The 22,819-nt window shown below is 43.3% G+C and overlaps 1 protein-coding gene across 1 annotated transcript; it reads right to left on the bottom strand.

Annotated features, from left to right (window-relative positions):
• Nucleotides 1-949: 949 nt before the first annotated feature.
• mxd1 (MAX dimerization protein 1) lies at nucleotides 950-22,321 on the bottom strand. The gene is made up of 6 exons (XM_062416961.1): nucleotides 21,487-22,321; nucleotides 20,698-20,797; nucleotides 12,220-12,249; nucleotides 6,188-6,302; nucleotides 5,823-5,982; nucleotides 950-5,061 (listed from the first exon to the last, which is right to left on the bottom strand). The coding sequence occupies exons 1-6, from the start codon at nucleotides 21,551-21,553 to the stop codon at nucleotides 4,865-4,867; spliced, it is 669 nt and encodes a 222-aa protein (XP_062272945.1). The 5' UTR covers nucleotides 21,554-22,321; the 3' UTR covers nucleotides 950-4,864.
• Nucleotides 22,322-22,819: the final 498 nt, after the last annotated feature.

A 22,819-nucleotide genomic window follows, 5' to 3' on the forward strand; every position in this document is an offset into this window, starting at 1 on the left:
CTGGCTAGTGTTACTAATAACTTAATTTTATAAGGTCAAACTGAAAAATAGTTTATTGCAGCCCAAACCTGATGAGTTAATATTATAATAATAATTAAAAATGTTTGCATTTTTTCCCTTTTATTCTATCCTGGTAATTGTCCCACAGTCCCTTTGATTAGGACATCAATGTTCAATCCATTACAGCCGGCAGCCACTAGTGTTGATCAATTCTACAATACACGAGAAATCAAATAGACAATCCCATTTTTCATATCAGAGTGGGGAATCCTGTCTGGTTGATTTGTGGATTATCAATACAAAACCAGTATCTGTCTGACACATCTTCTATACAATGGAGCACTGGAGCCTAAATGTCAGTGTGGTGCTTTGGGGTGTAGGTATAAACGGCAAAGACAAGCCGTTCATCCAGAAAAACTGGGCACATGTGAGCATTTCTACATTTCACCCACTGGAGCTTCAGGCAAGAATAAAAGTCTATACATTTAGTCAGTATACATTTATGATGTTGAGGCATGGTGAAGAGTTAGCGCTCTCCACCCATGATGGAAATAAACCTTATTCTATGGCTCCCTTCCCCCTCAGCAGTCAACCAGCTCCAGAAGGAATGCAGGATGCTTTTCAAGATACCCATCCCCCCTCTTTTCCTCTCCTTCTCTGGCTTAGTGTGTGTTGGTTATTGAGCAGCAGTCAGATGGCTGTGATCATACAAACCTGGGATTTGGCCAGCAGATTACTATAAACCACACTGGATGGCTTGGCAAGGATCAGGCCCCCATGGAAGGCTTTCATTTATCAGTTGTGCTAAAACCTCCTCATTACTGTCTATTCAACCTCCACACGATGATTATTCACTGTATAATGAACAAGAGGGTTGGGTTGTATTGGTAAAAGCCTTCACTTGTTCTCAAATGATGGTAAACCATGAATAAAGACAATGACAAGGTGCTAGGTAGGTAAACAAGGGTTTCAAATGTTTTATTTCTTTAATATCACTGGCAAATATAAACTGCTGCCCCACAATTCATTTCCAAAGGGTTTTTTTCCCCCACATTTGAAGTGATTTTCTTTAGAAGACGTGTCCAAATTCTCCAATTCTTAAAAAGTAAGTGCACAAAACGTTCACCTTTTTTTAAAGTTATTACTCGACAAAACGGACACGTGACCTTTCCGAGGAGAAAGGCAGCAGGCGACGACGATGTTCATGGAGCTATGACGCGGTGTGTCTGCGTTACCGTTGCTGTGTTTACGTGTATGTGCGAGAGTGTGTGTTTGTGTGCGTGTATTGTGTAATGCATGAAAGCACCACGCCTGAGACCGTCACAATGAAAGGGAATGACCTTTGTGATACATGTCGATACATCACACTCGCACGCTCCCTCCCACCCACCCACTCACGCACCACACACACACACACACACATACATATCATCTGTTAGGTCTTACATTTGTGTCTGTTTTTAAGGCAATGTTAGCCACTTTGTATGCAGGGAGAGAAAAAATAAAATGTGCAAAATAAACCAAATATACACATGAACATGAAATCCCCTGATGCTAAAAACCTGTAGCTTAAACAACTGGTCTGACTGTAGTCTTGTTCTTTGAGAGATTCCACACCTGCTTCTTAAGGGAGATGATGAAAGCACCAGGGTCTTTGTAGATAGAGAGAAAGAAAGAGAGAGAGAGAGAGAGAGAAAGAGAGAGGGAGGGAGGGAGGGGTAGGCATTAGTCGCATGTGATCATTTACACATACATTGCTTGCTCACCCTCCCCCTCCCACAAACTCCCCCTACCACCACTACCCAATTTTTACATGCCCGCCTCCCCTCGCAACCACGGATGCCAACGCAGCAAGCGGAGGAGGGAGTCACGCTTATAAACGCACACACACATGCGGATTGGCGGAAGACAAGACAACAGGCCAGGGATGGAGGGAAAAAAAAGAAAAAGGGAAAAAAAAAGAAAAAAGGGAAACAGGAGACTCCCACATACATTAATGCTGTTAATACATGAAGTCTTTGTCAAGTGGACTTTTTTTTGCATTTTACTAGTAAACAGAAAACCAGAACAGAAACATCGCCTTAGTGTTTTTTTTCTTTTTTAAACCCCCCCCCCCCCCCCCAAAAAAAAAAGTTTCTCTCTGAAGACGGTGACGGAACACACGCACATGCACGCTCACACACACACATACGCATTGACAGATGGTCAGTGAACGCACCTGTCCACTCACACCTACATTTCAATACATTTCCCCTTAAAGTCCCCCCCTTATAGCGTGGCTACACAGTTCTTCTCCGTTTCAAAATGTTACAATTTTGGACAAAAAAAAAAGCAGCATTCCACACTCAACGACTAATATCTATTTTTTCGCATTTCTTTTTAGTTTTTTTTGTCTTTTAACTCTTTTGATGAACCATCTTCATGCTTCAACAGGAGAATCTCGAGTGGCGGACGCAGGAGCTGGAGGTTCCTTTGGCACCGTACTGCTATGCTGCAGGGACGGAGGACGTCTACATTCAAAAATAAGCTGCAGTCCTCTCTCCCTGACGTGGTTTCCCCTTACCAAACAATCAACTGTATAATCTCTCTGGACGGTGGAAGCCACTTTTTTTTGTGTTTGAGGGTCCTGGGAAAACAGAGCCAGAAGAAACCCCACATTCTCAACCTGGCCATCAGCTTCTCTCACTTTTATACTTTTTAAAAATCACGTTTTTAGAAATTATTCTGTTTTTTTTGTCCTATTATTCGCCCCCCTTCTTTAAATAACAAAAAAGGAGCAAGATGGCTTTGAAAAACGGCTATAAAATGACCATCAACCACAAAGAAAACATTTTCTAGGAGCACCGGACCGAATCCTGAACAGACACAAAGCCTTGAGGCACAAGAGACATTTCTAAATATTCTATGGATTGACTAGGCTGTGCAAACAAACTACACAGGAAACTCTCAATAAACCTCACAAGAAGAACATAGGCTATGACTAATTAAATATATTTTTTATATTCATCTATATATTTAATATATCTAATAAATACTTTTTTTTTTGATAGACATAGAGATCTTTCTGTAAACTATTTACATTAAAAGGAGTACATTTCTGCAGAAACAATAAATAGCTATGAAGGCAAGGCAAAAGGACAGAAAATCTGTGGTTTTTAACACTTTGGTGCTTTTCAGGTGTGAATGCAAACGGAAAAAGCTCCGGTGCGTTCTCGCTGAAAAGTCAAAGCCATTCTTTCTGTTATAGGGCGACTCGACTCATTTCCGACTGAGCTCCTCCTTCATAAATAATTGGCAGGAACATCCACTCGCAAAAAATAATCGTGCTCTCGGTCTAACCTGCCTGTCCTCTCTACGTAGTGGAATGTGCTCCAGTCTGTTCGACTGCTCTCAGTAGATAGGCTCTTTCCCTTCCAGATAATAAACCTGGGGAACGGGGCAGTGAAGTAGTGTACAAAAGAAAATAGAACCAGCACCTGCCAAAATATACCAGCATTCGGCCCTGGTGGCTGGTGTTAGAAGTTTTCCAAACCTGCTTAGTGACCCCTGATGTGACACACACACACACACACGTACGCACACACATATATGATACTAAAAGGATGCTGTAAAAACGTCACAGTCGTCAGAGAGAGGCAGAAAAAATCCAACCCCACCCACACAAACCCCCTCCCCACCCGAATCCCCCGACCCCTTCACAATCTCATGCTGCATGAGGTTCTTTTTTTTTTGTTTGTTTCGTTTTTGTTACTTTTTCCTCTAAATGTCAAGTGTAGACATAAAATTACAGGGTAATTAAGAGCCAGCCCACCAATGCCTGGGTACTTTGGGGACGTATTGCTGCCGGCCGGCCAGCCCCAAACCTCACCCCCCCCCCCCCCCCCCCACACCCCACACCCCCTGACAGTTTAACACCAACACGCACACAGTCTATATAGTGTCCACTCTGGTCGCGCTGCACGGCACGACATGACATGTTTTTCAAACACTCACTAGATGACATCATCTGGTGACGGTGCTGCAACCGCTGTAAAGTGGGGGAAGTGGAGGGTGGAGGACGGAGGAGGAGGAGGAGGAGGAGGGAGGGGAGAGGGCTTGAAGTTTTTTTTTCTTCGAGAGACAGTGTTTGAAAAAGATGACACAGTTTTTGTTTTACAAAAAGCTATTTTTTAAGTGCAAAACACCATGCACCGATGGTTGACTGGTGAGCGGAGGGGGGTGGGGGGTGGGTTGCAGAGGAAAGACGAGCCCCCGCGTCTGTGTCACACTATTGGAGATGACTCGGAAAGCGATGGATGGGTGTGGGTGTGTGTGTGTGTGTGTGTGTGTATGTGTGTGTTGTGAAGTAAGGGGTGAAATCTCATAAGTGCTTCCCATGGCTCTTGAGGCATAGAAAAAGAGGCAGTGGGATATTGTGTGGTAACATTCTGTGGCTGAAAGTTGTGTTTCTGACGGACTGGACGGAGGGAGACGGGTGGGGAGGTGGAGTGTCTTTTTTTTTCAAATCCCCGCTCGTTTGATTGGTGCAGAGCAGAGCGGGTGACACCCTGAAGACTGACCGCTGATGATAATGATGATGATGAGGGGCTTGATGCACATGGGTGTCTCGGAGGTGCTGCAGTCTGAATGGAAGTCCACGTGTGTGTGTGTGTGTGTGTGTGGGAGGAGGCGGAAGGGGGGGGTCCGCAGAGGCCCGGCAGGAGGAGAAGGAGGAGAGGCCTCAGACTTGGTCAGTCCTGATTGGGAGGAGAAGGTAAAGGTTGATTAGGTCTGAGCGGGACCAGGGCGTGGTGACACAATCTCGGGATGGGATTGGATGATAGGGGAAGGAGGAGGCGGGAGCTTGGTCGGTGACCAGTGCTGTTTATAGGGTGCAGCTCAGCTTCTTGGCCATCTCCTGAGTGTCCTGCAGGCGCAGCAGGCTGGCGCTGGAGTAGCCTTCATCGCTACAGCTGCTGCGCAGGCTGCCCCGCTCGTCCCCCGAGTCGCTCACGCTGCTGGTGCTCCACTCCAGGTCACCCAGCAGGTAGTCTGTCCCCTCCACGTCCACGTCCAAGTCCTCTGTTGACACCCAGAAATAACAACAGAGTGATTAAAGTGGAAGATGAGAACCCTGTGCCTGAATGATTAGCATTCTTATCAAAAAACTAACCCAGCTTTTATTATAAATGAATGTAGGAATACTCCCTTTCAGTAAATACATTCTCTTGCATCACTTAAGTTGTAAATTTCACCACACCTTTGGGTGCTTAGTCAGGTCAACAATATTGTAAACACTACACACTTACATACATGCATACCTGAGCAGTGATGAAGAGGGAAGCACAATTATTTTTATACGTACAGCAAACACCTCGCTCACTACAGTTTGATACATCATGGCAGGAAAAGCACATGTTTAATAATGACAAAAATACTGGCTGCAGTTCATTTAGGCGTGCTTGTTACACTTAATTAAAAGATTCAGTTGTTTTTTGTCAAGGAAAACTCAAAAGACAGTCCAGGTCCATTCTCTATAAATGTGCCTCCAGGATTGATAAACATCATAAATGCAGCTCATTTTGAATATTTCCTATGAAGCAGTAAAGGAAGGCTGTCTTTTTAAAAGGAAGACAGCTGTTAACTGCATGATAAATGGATCTGGGATTCTTGGAGTCTCTCACCAGATGATGATATCAGGCATCTCCAATCTCTAGATAATAATGATTTCTGCAAACATACAGTCCCCACTGAGAAATGGACACTGCTACCCACTTCATTTACTAAATTATGGAAAAAGTGAGGGCGTGTGTTGTGTGTGTGTGTGCGTGCATGCAGTTCACCTTGGTCAGAGTCAGACTTTTCTGAGGACACGCTGGAGCCGGTGCTGTCCATGCGGGTCCTCTCCACCCCCAGCTGCTCCAGACGCCTCCTCAGGTGTCTATGCTCCCGTTGTAGCTGCTCTAAAGTGTGCTGAGCTCTCCTGTCGCTCTCCTCCAACCTCTGCAGGGCGGAAAGAAAAGAAAGAAAGAAAGAAAAAAGAGGTGAATACATCAGCTGCACCACTGGATACTGAAAATGTTCTATCACTGAAAGAGGTGTCACTCAAACACACAATACTAAACCAAATGATCCACCACAACGGTCAACAAATCGCCCTCTTCACACTTATTAGGTCAACACCAAACACACACACACACACACGCACCTTGATGTGATCTTTGGCCTTCATCAGCAAGCTGAGGGTGGTGTGCCTGTTAGCCTCTGGTCCCAAAGGAACGAGGGATTTTAAGCGCTCTAAACACAACCGTAGATGCGCCCGTCTGAAGAGAAAAGAGAAGAAACAGAACGAGAAACTGTCAGACGTCATCATCTTCCTCCTCGTCAAAGACACACACACACACAACCAAGCATGTCATTTGTTTAGCGTCAAAGTGCCTGCTTGACCTCGGAAAAAAAACCCTAACTCAACGTCCACTTATTGGCTTTTTTTTTTTTTTTTTTTTTTACCGGACTGTTCAAGTGCAACTCGTGGTGGACGGTGTTGCCATGGAGATGGCTCAGTTGTCATGATGTTACTGCGGTGTGGAAGTTTGGTGACTTGATGACATCTGAGCCATCTTCATGACAACGCCATCCAATGATGAAGCACATGAGATACTGTAGAAAGCTCAGGGGGGAAAAAATAGTAAGCAGACCTTGAGTGAAACCTCATAATAGATGTAGAAAACATGAGTCAAAAATGAAACAGGGAGGGAGATTTAAGACATCATCGTCATCATCATTTTCTCCTAGGGAGTGTGTGGTGTAACATCATTACTTCAAGTTGCTACATAGATATTTCATTGGGCAATGGTGCACAAAGTCTACACAATCATTATTTTTAAAGGGGTTTTTAAGGATCCCATAGCATGCAATTAAATACCCATACTGCTCAAAGAATGACAGAAAACCAAGAGGGAAAATAGACCTACAGTTATTTATTAAAGGACAGGTTCACAGTTTTTCCAAGAGTGCCTTAAAACAGCAGTAAAGTGTCCATATGAACAGTGAAAGAGGTTTTCCCCACTGTAATCATTCCTCCTGTTCCTACTGACTATTAAATGATCTACTTCAAATGTGCTTTCAATGTAAGTGATGGGAGTAAAAATCCACAGTGTGTCCACACAGTCCTTTAAAAGTAAGTGAAGCTTCTATTCAGCTTCAGCAGTCTGAGTTAGTCATTTCAAGTGGATATCTGACACATTTACAGTCTTTCTAACATCAAATTCCCTCTTTGTGTTTCCCTGTTGAGCTGTGGTGGAAGTATAGTAACAAGAAGAGGAACTTTAACACTAAAAAGACTGTGACAATGAACATATCTACTTGATTTGACTCATTTGATGAGCTTCCTAACTGTTGAACGTCTCTTGCCTGCCTGAAAGTCTAGGAAAAATGACTAAAACTACAGCATAAATGAAGAAATGTTGCTGACTCTTGATTCAAAATTTATATGTTAGAACTGAATTCAAAACCTGCAGATACCCTTTGAAATACACATCATCTGAGCCATATGCTCAAGATGTGAACTCATTATGAACGTGGTCTGTCCTGTAACATCTTTCCCCCCCGTCGCAGTTAATATTTACACCTCTAGCTTCCTCCTGCGTCTCTCTCTCTCTCTCTCAGCTGCTCCAAGCTGGCAGGCATCCGCGCTCGCTGAGGTCTAGGTGGGTGTTTGTGACCACTTGACCTGCTGTTACACAACGCACACCTACGGGCTGCAGCCTCGGCGGAGTGTGTACGTGTCTGCGTGAGGAGCCTGTGTGAGTGGGAGTGTGTACGTCAGAAGCTTCCCGAGAGTCGAGTGTGAAAATGTGCGTGTGTTTTTATTTTTTTATTTGATGAGGGTTTGGATGAGCTGTTGCTTTTACCGTCTGACTGCCGGTGATCCTGATGTTGAGCGTCACCGCCGGAACAAAGTTTATTCAAATGGGACACATGAAGAGGGATTTGACTGTGGTTACATGAAAATATATTCTCAGCCCTTGCCCTTTTAAAAAGAAAACACACACACACACACACACACACACATTCGAGTGAAGCCCACACACAGGCACACACACATCAAATCACTGTTGCTGAAACCGAGCGCCCGTCTCAGCTGACTCAGTCCAAAGGGCACGCATGCTACCATTACATAACATGGAAATGTCCTCGGCTGTGTTCTGACATAATAAGGGATCAGCTAATGTTTGTGAAACAACGAGTCTGAGCAAAAGAGAGAGAGACAGACAGAGAGAGACAGACAGAGAGAGGGATAGACGAAAAACACGACGGGTGTGGCAAAAGCAACGCGTGGCGCTATTTCAGCAACAGGTTATTCTGGTTCAGTGTGACTTCAGTGCAGTGTGTCAATAGGTGAGTATGTATGTAGAGCTGCAGGTTTGTGTGCTATCAGCCCGAGGCCAGAACCTACATTTCTCTGTCCTGGATTCACACCGGCGTCCTTTTTCCCCGACGTGCCTGGATTTTTTACCTCAAAATGTTTTTTTCCTATAACAGCTTCTCATTCTTTAAAAAGTAGAAGTAGGTCGGCAAGTTTATACAACCAGCAGCAGTAAATAAACCCTGTCCTCACTCTCGACCTTTGACCCCCCCCCGCCCCCTTACACACAGTAACTACCCATGCCTTGAGAAACTTGCCTGTTTAAAAAAAAAGTAGGTGTGGTCGTGGCTGGTTTCACGTTATGTGGACATAAACATGCACACACACACACACACACGATTGCTCGTGGTCTTGCGTGTCAGTCAGAGGGGAGTTGGACAAAATAGTCCTTTGAATGTGTGTGTGAGATTTCACTGAGCCAATATAGCTGGAGGGGTGTTAAAGGGGGGCTTTGCTAGCAGTGGGTCTACATGAGTAATAGACTATCCGCCTGTGACGGCTTTCTATCATCGAGCTTCTGCTGTGAGACTCTGGCTAAAGGCTACCAATGTTCTCAAGTGTAACACGGCAGCGCTGCGGTCATAATTTTGACTTACTGCTTTGTGTGTTACTTCATCTGGCGTGAAGTCTCTCCACACACACACACACACACACACACACACACACACACACACACACACACACACACACACACACACACTCCAGACGTGAAGAGGGCTAAATCCAAAGCAGAGACCTCTGTGACATATATTATTCAGGCTGTCCGCTGAGCTGCTGGTTTGGATCAGCTCGCAGAGGCAGCTGGACGCGCTCAGTGAGAGACGGGGACAGGCAGCAGGATTTTTGTTTGGGTATATTACAGCCTGGTATCAAAGCTTTCCAAAACACACACAATTGAAAACTATATTAAAATGGTGTTTATCTCTCTTTAAATGCACATTGAGTCACACTATCCATCTATGCTGGCTTTTATCACTGAAGCTATTTAGCTCCTCTGCTAGCTCAGCATACTATCATAACTTTGTCTTTTTGATCAATCGCCTGATTCATACAATCAACTGAAGTAAGTAGAGGAAGTAATAATGAAGCAAAGAATGCACACAGATCAAAATAGAACAAACATTAAGTTACGGTTTAAGTCGTCGAAACCAGATCAGCTGCTCCCAGGTGCCAAAGGGCATGTTGAGTCACCTGACACAAACATGATACCTCTTTTGTTTCATCAGAGTTTAACACTCAACCAAAAGCTGTATTATATCAGTGACATTCAGGCAGTCCAGTGAGGTTTCACTTTTAAAAAGAGTGTTTTAGTTCATGATATGGCTCATTTAAATATCACACACCTGCAGAGCCTCTTAACTCAAACTGCAAACAGCTTGATAAGGCTCCCTGCGTGGCTCTGATATTATCTGGGAGGCTGACGCACGTTAACATCTCACACAGTCACTGTTGGTTCACCTGGTCTGTAAAGGCACACTGTAGTTACAACTGGCTTATTGCAACTTTTAATAGTGATTCCTCAGTCGCTGTATTTTGGACTGCATGGACTCACTTAAATCTGATATGATGCACATGATTTGTGACATCACAGCCAGTCTGGCACCAATCCTGGTCTAATATTCAACTTACACAAGGGTGATGTGTCAGCTTGAGGTCTCCAGTGCACAAACATAGACATCTTGTACTGAGCAGTTGAAATTCCAAAATGAAATATATTTGCATGTTCATAGATTTGGAATTTTTATGAGTAATTTAAGGATTTTACGTTAATTATACTTTTTTGTGGAATTAAAACAAAAAGGGGACATCAAGAAATTTGATTACTGTGGAAGAACTGAGTAACCTGCTGACGTAAAGGGAAACTTTGCCAATTTTCAACCAGCATTGTATCATTACAATGTTGGTCATATATGCAAATGAATAATGTTTAACTTCCATCAGTGTTGCCTGCATACAGAGCTCCCTGCTCATTTGCCAGGTGACGCTTTTTGTGAACTTTGGAGAACTGGTTTAGACTATAAACTATGTGTCCTCATTCTCTGTAGTGGTTCAATACTGGCCTCCATGTTATACCAGCGAGAGGGAAAAGCAAACACTAAAAGAAAATCATACTGCAAAATACTTTCAGCATATTTGGAAGAAATCTACTTTTATAACACAAGGCCAAATACTGCGCTGTGGAATCAGACGCACAAAGGAAACGACCGCTGGAGTGGAGCGATGTAGCAGCTGTGGTTAAACTACGCGGCCAAATTTCTCTGTGATTCATCCAGAAGTGCTGAATCTAACACAAAAAACACAACTAACTTTACAGCATAATATTGGAACAGAGATGTGATGCAACTATTACGATTTATGGGGCCGAATATAGCGCTGTGTAAACAGAGTGCGGAGGAGACAGCGACCACGGGAGCTGTTACAGCTGCAACCGATACAGAGGTATTGCAGCAGCATGACCGCCGCCTGCTGAGGATGATCAGGAGGACTGGAGACGGACGGAAAAGTGTGTGCTGCAATAAACTTTGCAGGGCATTGGCGAACGTGACCGACTGAACAGCGAGTGTGTTGTGGCTGCATCCAGCGGCACCGTGCAGTACTTTGTAAGTTTGTACCGATCTTCATGACATAACTGATGATCACTGCACGCTGGTACGATATATCGAGATGTAATGAGGCGCATGCAATGCATTCTGGTTTTTGTAGGACTCCCCATTTTAAAAATCTACAGTCTTTAACTCGTTTTTTTCTAGTCACAGGTCGGGTTGCAAAGCAGGGTAAAAATTTGCAATACATTTCCAGTAAACTTCTGGAAACTTTACATGGGGAGTTAAGTTGTGATATTTTGAAAACATATTCCAAGTTGGAAACTTTCCATGGAAATTATGGGAATATATGGGAATTTATGTGAATTAATTGGACATTTGGGGTAATTGATAGAAACTGTACTGTAGTCCTTGGGTTCAAATGTGTGGCTTCAATAGTCCAGGGTTCTAGAAATCATGTGTGCATGTGATGGAGGAATGCAGAGTGCATGTAGGGGGTTTGGCCCTGCAGTAAGTAATGTGCTATGTGCATGTGATTGAAGAATAGGGCAGATATTCAGCTGTATGTGCATTGAATCTGCTTGTTTTAACCAAAATTAAACTACAAGATGTTTTTTCTAACTACATTTAAGTTCCCTGTTATAAACTAAGATGCAATTTTGTAAATTTCCAGTTTATTTTCTGTTAATTCTCATATATTTCCGTTAATTCCCATGGGAAGTTTCAAACTTTGAAAATTCCCAGAATTTGCCCTAGTCACAGGGTACCAAATGAAAAAAAAAATTGCACGTATCTCCTCCACAGGTGACATAGTTTTAGGATATCATCATAATCACAGCAGTGAATTTTTCCTTTTAAGTTCACTGAGCTTTTCTAAGCTTGTCTTGCATTAGGTTACAAAAAGGAAGCACTTGTGTTTATTAATGGCGGAGGAGGAGGTCTGACAGGAAGCTGAAAGTTCCATAAAAATGACCCATGAGTCAATTTTAACCACAAGCTGCTATTCTCTTAGGCTGCATGTGTGTGTAAATGAAGCTGCCACTCAAGTCCCTGAATGTATTGTTTACATCCAACTAATCTAAACGTCTCTATGGACGCCTGAACGCATCATCCGGCGTCAACTGTGCTTTTATCTACCACTGCTTGTTGTGTAAAATAGATAGAAGAGATTTTGCATTGACAACCTATAATTTACACATACTTCCATGGCGACGGTGGGGGGCAAACACACACACACACACACACACTCACTGAGAACATTTGACATACCTGTTCTTTTCCATTTCATTGTGCGTAGACCTGCGGAGAGAGAGAAAAGAAGAAGAACATGAGCGACCACACATACAGTCAAAATAACAACAACACAGCCGCTAATTGAACGAGGGAAGGTTTCCCCTCGCTGTGTGTCATCACTGCAGTCCAAGGCCTTACTGCAGGGGAGTGAGAACGACAGAAAGAAGGCTGTGCGTGCCTGTTTGTGTGTGGGTGTTTGTGAGCAGTCGGAACCGCTGAAAAAAATGAGATTCGAGGAAAATTAAGAATAAAAAAGAAAAAGAAAAGCGTGGATAGTCTGCTGCCTGGGGCTTCTGTTTCCTTTTTTTCTATGGAGGAATACTGTGCCTTTTAAAAAAGGACCACACTGACACACACCACACACACACACACACACACACGGATATGTGATGCAGAGGGCGCAGGGTAAACATAGCAACAGTAACCAGAAACAGTAGGCAGGAGCAGGAGTAGACAGGACTATGACCCCCAACCCCCCCCACCTCTTTCATATTGCCTGATTACCCGATGTGCACGTAACGCTGAGTGAGGTGGGGGGTGAAAGGTAAACTGAGCTATGGAAGTGTTCTACTGGGCATTGAGTGTGAATCCTGCATTGCAGTGTTAAAGCAGCATCATCCGGAAATATGGATACACACACGCACACACGCAAAGACGGAGACGGGGAGGATGCAGGAATCGGGTCATGTGTAGTTTTGGAAGGAATGTGCTGGTCTGATCTGTGTGTGTGTGTGTGTGTGTGGTAGTGGGTGGAGGGACAGGAGGTAGAAAAGAAGATCCCCCTCTACATTCCTGAACTCTTCTCTACCTCCACCTGACCTCTTGATCCCCCCTCCCAAAATAGCCTCTGCACCTTCAGCTCTGCTCGGCCGCTCAACGCTGTTGCCCCAATACGCGTGCGTGCACACACACACACATACACACACAAACAAACACAATGATTCACCTCCATGCTGTTGCCACAACACAACCCTGTCTTTTGCTAGGATTTCTGCTTCTATCACGACATGAAGAGACCTATTTTACGTCGTGTGTGGCGTAGTGCCCCTGCAGTATGTGTGTTTGTGTGTGTGTGTGTGTGTGTGTGTGTGTGTGTGTGTGTGTGTGTGTGTGGCACTGGGGGGGTATCGTCTTTAGGTGCTCGTCTATCTCGCTCAGCCCCCTGTGGCCAGTATGAATTCCTGTGCATAGCAGACAGCCACTGGTGACATAACAGCACTGGCAGGGGAATAATCCCACTTATTCAGACTGGGTTTCAGGTTCTGGGACCCCCTCCCACCTCCTGGTCCAAGCACCCTCTGCCTCTTCACCAATGCACCCATGACGCCGACAAGGTACAGCTGATATTAAGTTTTACTGAGTAATGATAGGAATTCCCATTGTAAGCTTGGCTGGTATTGGACTCCTTGTCTTGTGCTAACTATGGCGACCAGACAGGCTATATCATCCTGTCTCATTACACTGGATAATAATATATTGTAATAACTCTCCGTACTAGTAGAATATTATATTATTTCTATTTTCTGAAGCTCTATTTAATCTCCTGCAGAGAGAAAGAAATATCTTTCTCATCTACTGAGCAAGGTGACTGCTGAATGTCAAGATCACGCTGCTACTTTCATTACTTTTTATTTCATACAAGAGGCGTGTTGATTATCTATCAATGTGTCTGGCAGTGTTTTACCTGGCTGCTGGTTACTTCCCATCATTTGATTTTATAAAGAAAAGCTGGTATGTACTGCAGGTGATGACTGGGTGCCATGAAGGAAAGGGTTAAATGGAAATTCTGGTTGATTGATACTTGGAGGTGATGGGCAAAACTATCAAAATAAGACCTCCCATGAAACATAGGCCCCCATCCAGAATGGAACATTACATGGTTTGCAGGTTCCTTACATGCAATACTTAAAACTGAACCAGAAAATGGTGCCAAATGGTGGTACCTACAGTATACAAATCTTGTTTAGACTACTAATGAAGCTCCACAAGTCATGTAATGGTAAACACATCACATTTCCTACAGTGGCTATTAGGGCTGGGTATCGGTACTCAATACCTTTAAAGGTATCAACTTAAATAAACGGATAGTAGTATTGAAATCGATCCTTTTGGCACCCAGAGCTAGAAAATATGACTATTTGTATGGACTTGCCTACAGCCAATCAACGCAAGCGTTCTTCAATTTAATGCGACATGTGATTGGTCCACTGCCACAGCAGCTACAACCCGCCTGTGGCGGTGAAGTCATGGTGAATTTCAGTAAGTGCCCTTAGCAGTTCAGCAGCCAAGATGCCAACCAAACGCTCTAAATTTTGGCTACACTACACGCCTGTTATACCAGATGAAAGCAAGTGCACTAAATGTGTAATGGGTATCGAATGAAGTACATTGTATTGGTCTCACTTTAAGGGTACATGGATTGGTATTGAAATCGCAATTTTCTACCCTAGTGGCTCTACAGAGAACGCCTCCAGCTGGTTGGTTGGTGGAACGTCTGTTTGCAGGACTTGGGGAGTGCACTGCTACTTACTGTACGTAAAAAAAAAAAAAAAAAAAAAAAAAAAAAAAAGGTATGAAATTGTATGAAGCTTTTTGTGGCTCCAGAGGGAGTTGAGCAAAGCCTGATAAATGTCCTCAAGTGATGTCAGTTGGGTGACACTGAAGACTAAAAGAACCCAAGGGCGTAAAATGGAAATAAGTGAGGTTACCAGACCTCTGTTGTACATTCTCCTCATCTCTGCTTGTGGCAAGCGGTTCGAGGCTACGTTAGCCGCTACCAGCAAAACAAAACGGAATCTCCGACTTGAGATGTCAGTGGTGGAGTTGCATTGTGGGGAATTTAGGCACCCGTTTTTGACAAGGAAGATGAATGCATGGAATAAATAATGTCATAGGAGTGCAAGAAGTGTAACTTAACACAGCTGGAAACAATTAGTAAAGAGCAAAATAAGGCTGTTATCTCAAAGTAAGGGAAGTGGCTGAAGGCAGGTAAAACCGAAAGTGAGGGAACCTGAAATGTCAATAAAGATTCCTTATTGCACGGAAGCGATATGGCAAACCCAGGTCAAAGATGAGCCAGGAAGTCAACTGTGATGGATGTGTAAAATGGATAACTTATTATTATATTATGACTTTGGATTGCTCTCCCAAGTGAGTGAGTTTGTTGTATATTCTTACTTAGTACCTCACTTATTTAGTTATTGTGATTGATTGTAAGGATGAAAAAAACAAGAATAAGACCCCATTTGAATATCCAAGCTGAGATTTCCTTTCAGAGGGTCCCAAAATGATATAAAACAGAATAATATCACAATCATTTTTTCTTACCAAAAAGCAAACAGACATTTCTGTTTGCTTTTCTTGCCTTACTTGTTATGTGCATAAGTCGGCATGGTCACAAATTTTGGGCTGCATATAGACACCGCATAGACCAACGTGGACCCTGGCGACCATGCAGAAAGTATGAATTGGCCTTGAAGCCATGTTGTAGCCTTGCACAAGACCTCCACATTACACTGAACACCACAGGGCGGTGAGCATAGGAGGACACCATTTGTCTGCTCAATAGGGATGGCAGGATCCCTGTATGATTTCCATAGTGCAATGTAGATGCACTATGTGTGTGTGTATGTGTGTGTGTATGGTGTAGTGTAGGGTGGGGGAGGACTCTATCTATGTAATGGAGGAGCTGGAGCTCTCCACTGCCTGCCAACAGTAGGAACACAGCAGGAAAGACACATGGGGGTGGAGGAGGAGGTGAGGGGAGAGAGAGAAAGAGAGAGAAAACGCAGAGAGGGAAAGGAATAGAGAGAGAGAGAGAGAGGGAGAGATGAGGGGGGGAGTTGCTACTACTGACACACACACATACATATACACTCCCCTCCCCCACTACTCACACATCCACGCCACGGAGAAACAACAGGAACTGGAGGGGCTTGTACATGGTCGGAATGACTTATAATACATGCTCTGACCTACATTTCACTTCAGGACTTATAGGCAGTAAAAATAACTGATCACGCCTGATCAATGACTGATATGGATGATCTCCACCAACAAAATTAATCCCTCACTCTCCCCCCCAAGAAGGAAATTCACTCTGTAGTGCTGATCTGCCTATTAATGATCATACCATACATCATGTGGTCTGGGCAGAAAACCTGATTAATAACAAGTGTGGCTGTGCTGGCCTTAAATAGTAATGAGTAATAGCTGATGAAGTGCTCACAGCTGATGAGGGAGCTTCTGCGGCCGTGGCGGCGGCTTAACATAACCTTGGAGTTAAACAACAGAAAAGCAGCTCAGAATGACAAGTATATAAATGCCGGCGAGCTAAAAGCTTTTCAGACTGACAGCGGGTGCCTTCAGGTGATTTCACGGCTGGAACCAAGGACAGAGCGGCTGCAGCTATATAATGGTTTACTTTGATCACGGTGGACTAGTTCGCTTCAATGTGCCGGGCTCCTTTGGAAAACGTTAGAAATGTTAAGGCGGGCTGTGAGCGGGTGCGTCCTTGCAGTCCTGCTTCCTATAGTGCATGAAGGGGTTGTCAGTAGTAGAGCTGCGTCAATAAGTCCGAATTTTGATAATCAATTCATCTTTAAGTCTTTTTTTTTTGGCTTTATTGAGCAGTTGGTGGAAGAAAAGCCGACAGGAAACAAGAGGAGAGAGAAAGGGGGTATGACATGCAAGGTCCCTTGCCTTGGACGTTGCGGGTATATGGCATGAGCTGTAACAACTCGACAATCAATTCATCGAGAAAACAATCTGATAATCGAGGATTGATCGTGAAAATAATCAATAGTTAGAAAGCAGTACCCAATTTTTTCAGACACTTTTCTCGGTCACTATTGTCGAGCCCAACTGCCAAGACTGAACAAAATATCTGAATAACAGCAACTCCTTTGAGTAAAAACACAAATGATGTTCGGTTAATTATTCAGATTTCTCTTATTAGATATTGACAGTCAGTGTTCAAACATATTGATTGGATATAACAGTGTGTGTGTGTGTGTGTGTAGCAGTCCTGCAACTCCTGGAGACAATAATCTTCTGGATGTACATACACTGGGCTCTGTTACGGTCTATACATAAACCTATTTATATGCTCACACGCCTATTCACATACCTCACCTCACACGCTCTATAGTACTTTATACATCCAGCCCTTTAAAACCAACAGATGTAACTCTGTAAGGCAGCAGTAGCAATAACAACCCCCCTTTAAAACGGCCATTTAGCCACTTGAGGCTGGGAAACTGATAAGTTAATGCGTTCAGTCCTCTGAGTGCGTATTAAGACATGTGTTTATACCCGTTTTGACTGACCACATTTAAAAAGGGGGGGATGGGGTAGGGGGGGGGGTGTTAAAAGCCTGTCGTCATGGAGATGGTGCACACTTTTGGACAGTATTTCATGCACAGTTTTACACATGAAAAGTGACGTTACGTAACCGCATGACAAATAAAAAACAGGCTGACTGAGATCAAAATCCTTTCTTTCTCTGCACGCACGGAACGGTTGTTGCGTCAACCTTTTCGGAGTGCCTGGTTCGGAGAGGTTCAAAAATAGCTGGATAACCCCCCCCCCCCAATTCTGATGTAAAGAAACTGTAGCGGTGAGGGGCTTCTGAAGCTGTTGGATGATCCCATTAGCATTTAGTTCGAAGCAAACAGAAGAATTTAGTGCATAAAGATAAAGGTCAATCTTTCCATTTCGGACACTACAAATTTGTCACCAATCCTTTTCCACAGTGGTTTAATCTGTAGATGTTAAAATGTCGATGTAAATGAGTTGAAGACAGGTACTTATTAAATACCGATTTCTCTTATTAAATCAGTACTGATCTTATAATGAGCTTAAAATAAAGCTGTGACTTGTTCCTTCGCTGTTCATACGGTAGTAACGTTATTGATATGCAAGACAGACTGTCGTGGTTTCTCAGTTAAAAGCAGATTACATTTCAGTCTGCTTGTTTTCATTAAGAAAAGCTTCTTTTTTTTTTTTTTTTTTAAATTTAGGTATTCCTCCATCTTTTTCAGCTCTGCTCAAACACAAACATCACACTTGGAATGTGGGAGAACGACGATAAGTTATCCTTTCGACGAGGACCAGCTTCTTCAAATGCGTGGGCTTCTGTGAGATTGACGTGCTTCTAATTTTAAGAAACGTGCTTATTGATCTGATTGTGTTGCATTAGAGTCAGCTGCTTTCTTTTATTATTTTAAAGTTTGGGTGTTGCTTTCAATAGTTTTAATGTCAATCTTGATATGTCAGTGTGTGTACTCTGGGAATATAGGTGACTGCTACGGTAGAAGTTAATGGAGATTGGGGGGCGAAAACAAACAAATAAATAAGATTGGACGCTTGAAGACACTGAGCTGGAATAAGGGGCGGTGTACACACAAGATGTACTCTGTGAACGTCTGTGTAAAGCAGTCTCGTAACTTTAGATCAGCGGGTATTAAAGCTGGATGTACCTGAGGTAACAGGAGGTAAGAGGCCTACATTTAAACCTATTTATACACTTCACCTCAGGTGCTCGATACACCTACCCTTTAATATCCACAGATCTGATGCCAAACACTGTAATGAGACCCCCTTTCACACAGATGCACACTCATTTCTGAAGGTGAGGGTTCCAGAGAGCAGAAAACATTCATATTAGTGGAGGGTGGCTGATGCCCTCATGTTTGGGGTCACTTATTTGGGGTTCAACTCAAGTCTAAGGTCAATCTGAATGCTGACACTCATGCAGTTTTACAGCATTTATGGTATTCATATTAATTTTTATCAGTTGCCTTTTCTATTATTCATTTTATTATCCTGTCAGTGAAATGGAGACAGGTAATGGTGAGTGGCAGCGATATGCCAGTGAGGCAGGTGCTGCAGTGTCACTGTTTATCACAAGACATCTGCCAACTTTGGCACCTCAGCCAATCATACACACTTTTTTGTAATAATTAACTAGTTTTTATTAGTTATTAATTCATTGTTTTCCATGTTTTTATGCACCAAAAAACTGGTAAATAGCTATATAGCATTATATACGTTCACCATAATCTATTCTGTCATAGAGTATATGACAGACCACATACAACTATATCAACCTCTCCACCATAACAATGTACCAAGGAGCACAATAGTCTCATAAATAGCAACATTTGTAGCTGCTTTATTAATTAACATCTTGTATGGACCCCAAATTCACTACAAACAAGTATCACAGTGGCACAAACACATAACCCTGCTTTAAATACTGCACAGGATTATGAAATCCAAACTGCAACCTAATCACAGAGCGCACACAGAACATTTATGGGAGTTGGATTATGGACTGTGAATGTACACTATGTGTGTGCTGTTGTGTTCCAGTGAGGTGACTGGTGCTGTCAGGACGTGCTCTCTCTCCTCAATGAAATGTCTTCTGCAGTCACCTTGGCTGACCCAGTTTGCCTCATACACCGAGTGGCCGTTCGGCTTAAGCCAGACGGATGTTTGCTGCTGTCAGTCACATGCTTTGAAGAACACAACAGGAAGTCAAAACATGGGAGTCAGAGCAACAGACAGACACGTACACACACACACACACACACACACACACACACACACACACACACACACACACACACACACACACACACACACACACACACACACACACACACACACACACACACACACACACACACACACACACACACACACACACACACACACACAGACACACACAGACACACAGCCATGGTTTCTTATGCCAGGAACTGTTTCTGGAGTGTTTGGCACAAAGTAGCCATCGGGCATGCAGGGTGTTGGGAATGTGAGGTGTTGATGTTTTCATTTCACAAAAATAACTACATCTGAATGTTGTGCACATTAGTGGTATCTATTTATTAATGACAAATGATTTTGTCTAACCAACACCAGCTTAAAATGCACAGCAAGTGATGGCATTCCCTCCAAATATCTCGAAAGGCAAAGCTGCAGCGTGTCCGTGCTTTTGATGCTTTGGGTGGAGCACCGCTAAAGGCATGTTTTTTTTTGTTTTAATTACTATCCTATAGAGGCATGTTTCCTCTCAAATAAATGTTTAGGTTTGTAGTCGTGGGAGGATTTTCACACCAGTGTAAGCTCTCTCAGAAAACCATGAAATCATGGTGATACAGACTTCCAAATGGCTTCCCTTAGTTGGGAGGAAAATCTTGATATTTTGAAGAACTATTCAAATTTATATACAGTATTTAGATACAGGCTTTACATTTATGTAGCAGCACCAAAAGTATATGAGACTGCCAATACATACAGCTAATTATAACTGTAAATTGGAAGCAAACACCAAACTAGGGAGCACATATTAATCCCAGACTTTTTGGGGACACCTCTATAAATGGGGATATGATGGGCAGGAGTAAGAAAAAAAAAGAAGAGAGTCATAAAGAGCTGAGTAGCTTTTACCTGCTACTTGTGTTTTTCTTGCTTTTGCTTTTCCTTTTCAAGCTTTCCCTCTCTCGGCTGCTGATGAAGGGTGGCATGGAGGCATAGCCGTGTTCAGCTTCTGCAAGCAAACAAACAACATAGTGGTCACGTGTCCAGGATATCTGGCAATGCAAAATATAGCCACAGTGAAAAGAAGCCAAACCAGGAATAGGGAGGACTGCGAAATGCAAAATGGGCCACATTTGATCTTGATCCTTTAGGAATTCAGTGGCAATGTCTCAGGGGGGGCTGAGGTGTCAGCGTGCAATGAATGGATTTCATGCAGTATCTTTATACAGTATTTTCTCCCCCTCAGCCTGGACAATGATGTCATCTTGAACTGGAATAAACCCCACTAGCAAACCACAACAGCAGGAAAGGAGGAGCCTTTCATGAAAACAATGTCTCCCTGCACATCTGACTGCATCTGCCGGATGTGCATTCATTCTTTTTTATCACCAAAAATAATGCAAATGCAAGTGTATGTTTGCATTAATGCAGTATATATATATATTTAATAAAAGTTGAATATTGATTTGCACCCATTTCTGGTTGGCGATGCATTCTGCTGTATTGTGCAAAACGCATAACGTTGCTTAATTAAACGCATGGCCTAGTTACTTGATTAATAACAAATAACACACAACACTATTCGACACTGCTTTTGAAAATGACAGGTGAATAAATTAGCCTGATGAAAGGGGGGAGGGGGCGTCATTGTGATTTCCCCCCCCCACCACACAAATAATAAACAATATAATACTTTACCTCGTTCCCTTCGTTCAAGATACTCGGCTGCTTCGATCAACATCTGCACCATTCCGATCGCCGCCATTTTCAACAATAACCCTGATAATAACACTGATAATAAAACAATCCGATGTGGGACTCCGTGGCTGTACACAACCTGCTTCAGGTCCGATCACTGGCTCTCTCTCTCCTTATGACAGTCAGTTGGCTCGCTGCTCTCTGTCACTGGTTAGTTTATAAGGCGAAAGGCAACGTTGAACAGTTTCACTACTGCAATGTGTCAAACGGGCTATTTAAAAGTTAAAAGGACAGCTTCTTTTCCCCGTGATAGTTACAATGGTTCAGGTTGGCGTTAGCTGGTTAGTTTCAGGCTAACAGCTAAGGTTTGCTTTGCCCTCTTTATTAAAGCAAACTGTTCGCTAATGTTAGTTTTCTAGGTAGTTCTTCGAGGGGGAAAAGCGGCTTGTTGACAAAAAGAAAAAGAAGGGCTGGCTGACATATATATATATATAAAAATAAGTCAAGTATTGTTCTGTTTGGCAAAAAAAACAAGTTGGCTAGCGTTAGCGTTTGTGACAATTTTCCAAATGAACGCTAAAGGTTTTATGTTGTAAAAAAAAAAAACACGGACGTTGGCTGCTCAGTTGTCACAGGCTCGTCTGGAGTGAAATTGGTAGAAAAAAAACGAGCTAGCTGTATTAAAAGTTCAACCGACGATGTCATCCAACCTTTTCGGTTTCGGGGCTTTGTGGCTGGTTAGTTTTGTGCTGGTTAATCGCTGATCTCACGCGTGATACGTCTGGCTGGAAACGCAGATAGCGACTGACATCAACTGTGAGTGTTTTATCAAACTGCTTCCAAAATACTGGCTTGTTGATCTGGACGACAGCTATCTACTGTACCACAAAGCCTCTGTACGCTGGCATATGATTGGATACTGGACATGACAACTATACTCCCATTGGATGTTCGAGCCGTCAATCATTTTCAGGGGCTCGGCCTTGACTGCAACTGAAGTCCTTGTTCAGCCATTTTGGTTCAAATCCATGTTCACGCCAGCGTACAGAGAAGAGCCGCAATGGACGCTGTTTCAGCGCTACAAACTCCTGCGTCGTGATTGGTTGCTATCCGAAAAACTTGGTCGCCATTGGCCACGGTGGCCACGAGCTAAAGTGACAACGCCCGCTCGTGATGGGAGACACGCCCCTCTGCCATGCTGCTTCGCGGTGTATCGGAACCATTGGCTCCATTAATGTTGTTTGTCTTGTTTTGAGATCAGGGATTGGTCAGAATCACATGCTGTCTTACTATTCGTCCGTTTCTCATCCTATCACTAAGTCTGCTGTCAACC

This window comes from Scomber scombrus, chromosome 4, assembly GCF_963691925.1.
Source record: "Scomber scombrus chromosome 4, fScoSco1.1, whole genome shotgun sequence".
Lineage (NCBI taxonomy): Eukaryota > Metazoa > Chordata > Actinopteri > Scombriformes > Scombridae > Scomber > Scomber scombrus.